We start from the raw sequence: 3,788 nt of genomic DNA on the forward strand, positions 1-3,788 counted from the left end.
TGGGCGAGGCTCTGGGCTTTGCTGTTTTTCTCTCCCCGGGTGCCGGCTACGACGCTGCATTCGGTTCATGGAAACTCGCCCCGCCAGTGTCTGTGGCCTGGGACTCTCCATACACCAGGTGTGCACCACCCCCTGCAGCTTCCCCACAGCGTGTACCTCGGCAAGTAGGCAAGGTCGCGAGACGTATCAAGGGAACACTCGGGCTGCAGAGTAAGCAAGGTGACCGAGTGGACGCTGCGGGGCGTGCTCCCTTCAGTCCGCCTTCTCTCCTGTCCGTCTTCCTGCGGCACCCTCGCCCCACCCCTCCTCCCCCTGGCATGCAGCGGGACAGGCCTAATTTGTAGACTGAAAGTCGCTGGAGGAATGGGACACCTTTCTCATTCACGAATGAGGAAACTGAGGCTTGACATGGCTGCTCATGATGGCAGAACTGGTTACAAATATGCTCGAGACCGCACGGCCAGCCTCCCCTGCCAGCCAAGGGGTCTGGAGTCCCCTGCCTCCATGGTGGCCAGCCGACTCGCACCGTGGCACCAAGACCCCACCTTGCAGGCCCTCGGGCTACGCGTGCGAGGCCCTCTGGCCTCTCCCAGCAAGTTCTTTCTGCAGGGCTTGTCCCCACAGAGCACAGACAGCCTGAGAGGGCGGGCCAGGTGCCTGGTGTGGCCACGTGTGCCCCGTGGCTGCCTCCCAGAGGCCGAGCCCTGTCTGACCCCGCGGCCTCCTCCTCCCGCAGGTCCTCGCCCGCCGTCATGAAGATCGCAGTGATCGGGCAGAGCCTGTTTGGCCAGGAGGTTTACTGCCAGCTGAGGAAGGAGGGCCATGAGATCGTGGGTGTGTTTACCATCCCAGACAAGGACGGGAAGGCAGACCCCCTGGGTGAGTGACTGGCCCAGAACAGGGAAAGGGGGAGGGAGTGGGAGTGGGCTGCCCCCAGAGAAGGGGTAGCAGCGAGCAGGTGGAGCAGATGGGGGCCTAGGGCGGCCCTGGCAGCGGTGGCGGGATCAGGTTAGTACAAGGTCGCCCCCAAGTCCTGCTCCGGTGCCTGCTGGCTACCGGGTCTCAGGTTAGCGGAGCCATTTGCGGGGCTGCGTCAGAGAGGGCCGCAGATACTGCCAGCTTCTCGCCCGGCACCCGACTCAGTGTCCTCAGACGGGACGTGCTGTGCCGCGCTCACAGGGACGAGGGAAGGTGCTGAGCCCACTGGGGGTCCCACCGGAAAACTGAGTACCGAGATGCGTTCAGTGGATCGGGGACAGAGGCAAGAGCGCGCCCTGTGAGTGGGGCAGTGGGGGCCGGCCCCTCAGGCTGAGAGCGGAAAGCGGAGTTGCCGGAAGCTGGGAGCGGCCGTGACCCCGGCCCAGGAGAGGAAGCTGCTCACAGCGCAGCACATGGCTGGGGAGGTCCTGCAGGCGGGGGCTGGGTGTGCGTGTGCGTGTGCGTGCGTGCGTGTGTGTAGAGGGACTTCAGAGCTTCTGCGGAGAAATGGAATTAACCTGAGTTTATTTGGGTGTGAGAAGTGTTGGAAGCCCACGCCGGGTTTCCTGTGACGTGCATTTCCACGAGCTCTTTGAAGAGCCGTCGTGTGGAGCTCGTTCTGAAGGTGCTGGAGAGGCAGAGCCGGCTGCCGGCTGGGCAGGACCGCGGCTGGGGGTAGCCCTGGGGCACACGCAGAGCACAGGAACCCGCAGGAAGGCCCGATGCTCTGCGCTTCTCCCAAGGCTCCCCCAGCTGTCAGGGGACAGCCGACATGCAGGGTCTGCAGCGTGCCAGCCCCGACCAGAGAGTGGCAGCCGGGTGGGCCATAACTAGGAGAGGCGAGGAAGCCTGGCGGGCACGGGCAGGGTCTGGAGGAGACAGGTGCTCAGGGGCCCTGGGGGCCACAGAGGTTGGGGCCCTGACGTGGAGCAGGCCTGAAGCGTTGCTGTGCCCGACGTCCCTGTGGGGAAGGCCAATGGAGCCTGGCTGGGCAGGGCAGGGGCAGGCGTGGGAAGAAGGCCCAGGTGCTGGGGCGGCAGAGGGCGCAGTGCGGGCGGAGGCACCGAGGGACCAGCTTCTTCCCTGCCGCCCACAGGCCTGGAGGCTGAGAAGGACGGAGTGCCGGTGTTCAAGTTCCCACGCTGGCGGGCGCGAGGACAGGCCCTGCCCGACGTGGTGGCCAAGTACCAGGCCCTGGGCGCTGAGCTCAACGTCCTGCCCTTCTGCAGCCAGTTCATCCCCATGGAGGTGATCGACGCGCCCCGCCACGGCTCCATCATCTACCACCCGTCTCTGCTCCCCAGGCACCGGGGTGCCTCGGCCATCAACTGGTGAGACGGGCCGCACTGGTGGACCCGCGTGGCCTCTGCCTCCTTGGCCCCTCCCGGGCTGCCACTTCTGAGTGTTCGACCTGCCCGCCAGACCCCTGTCCTCCATCCCACGGCGGCTGCAGGGAGAGGTTATGGAGCTTGGCTGAGGCCACCGGGAGGGCGGGACTGTGGCACGCCAGCCCAGGTGGCCTGCCCAGAGTCCCGCTCTGACTCCCGCCCACACCCGTGGCTCCCAGCAGCACCCTATCTGGAGAGAGTGGAGATGGTGTGGACTAGACCAGCTAGCCCGAGGGACAGCACGGGGTGGGGGACACACCAGCGGACCGTCAGGGAGGGGCTGCTCGGACGGAAACGGGAGGGCGTGGTGTCTGACCGTCTGGAGGGGGCTAGACTCCTTACCTCGGGAGACATTGCTCTGCTCTGAGTCTCAGGTCTGTGTCCGCCCCACGGGCACCATGCCCACTGTGCCCGCCATGAGGACTCACCCGCCTAGCAGGGCTCAGTCCTTCTGGGGGACCCCCGTGCCTTCTCCTGCCTTCCTCTCAGACTCAGGGTCCCGCCCTTGTGCTTCCCAGGACCCTCATTCATGGGGACAAGAAAGGGGGGTTCACTGTCTTCTGGGCAGACGATGGCCTGGACACCGGGGACATCCTGCTGCAGAAGGAGTGCGAGGTGCTCCCCGACGACACCGTGAGCTCTTTGTACAGCCGCTTCCTCTTCCCCGAAGGCGTCAAAGGGATGGTAAGGGCCCGGGCGGAGGCGCCCTGCCTTCCCCTGACACCCCTGCCCGCTGGGCCTCCCTGCTCCCAGGCATTGTCTAGGCCCAGTCAGCTACCCTAGAAGCAGTGCTTGTCTGTACCCCAAACTGCAGAGTTCACGAGGAAAGGGGTTCAGAGAGGCAGGGCTACATCACTGGGTGCATGATATCAGGGGGCGGGGGGATCGTCCCATCTGAGAGCTCTAACCGAAAAGGGGACGTCAGGGCTCGTTTAATGGTATTGTTTAGCTCCACTCTTGGGTGGCTGCCAGCTCAAGGGTCACAGTTCTTCGTTCCAGGGGACAGGGAGCCTTCCTCCTCAAGGAAGACTCTGAATCGCTGTGCTAGTCACCTGCTTAGTGACGGACTCCTCTGATTGGCTGCTGCCGTGGGACCATGTGGCACAGTGTAGTCACAGGGTCTGGTTCTGCTGAGAGCTGGGTGACAGATGTAGGGATGAGTGTAGTTGGCAGAGCGGGTGGGCAGGTGCGCGGACCTGGGGGACGGCTGCTCGGGAGCCTGTGTGTGCGAGGCTGTGGGGCTCCAGCAGAGGGTCGGCGGCCCAGGACACCCTTGGCCGGGCGGGCAGGGGTGCGTGTCCAGAGGAGAACTTTTGCTGTGTGGAGTGGCAACTCTCCCTGAGCCACTCTGTGTCAGCTATCCCCTGTTCACTTAGCTGCCACTGCGTCGTCCCCACAGAATGGGCCGCTCCCCGCAGGGGA

The 3,788-nt window shown here is 64.9% G+C and overlaps 1 protein-coding gene across 3 annotated transcripts in view; it reads left to right on the plus strand.

Moving 5' to 3' along the window:
- ALDH1L1 (aldehyde dehydrogenase 1 family member L1) overlaps positions 1–3,788 on the plus strand; it is a 60,547-nt gene that overhangs the window by 28,267 nt on the left and 28,492 nt on the right. For all 3 annotated transcript variants that reach the window (XM_027768783.1, XM_006169770.3, XR_003548116.1), the window contains 3 exons: positions 737–879; positions 2,075–2,309; positions 2,885–3,050. In XM_027768783.1, coding sequence (XP_027624584.1) covers positions 753–879; positions 2,075–2,309; positions 2,885–3,050 — 528 coding nt within the window. In that variant the 5' untranslated portion in view covers positions 737–752. Of the gene's footprint in view, positions 1–736; positions 880–2,074; positions 2,310–2,884; positions 3,051–3,788 lie in introns of those variants that run through there.

This window comes from Tupaia chinensis, unplaced genomic scaffold (assembly GCF_000334495.1).
Source record: "Tupaia chinensis unplaced genomic scaffold, TupChi_1.0 Scaffold147500_1, whole genome shotgun sequence".
NCBI classification, from domain to species: Eukaryota; Metazoa; Chordata; class Mammalia; order Scandentia; family Tupaiidae; genus Tupaia; species Tupaia belangeri.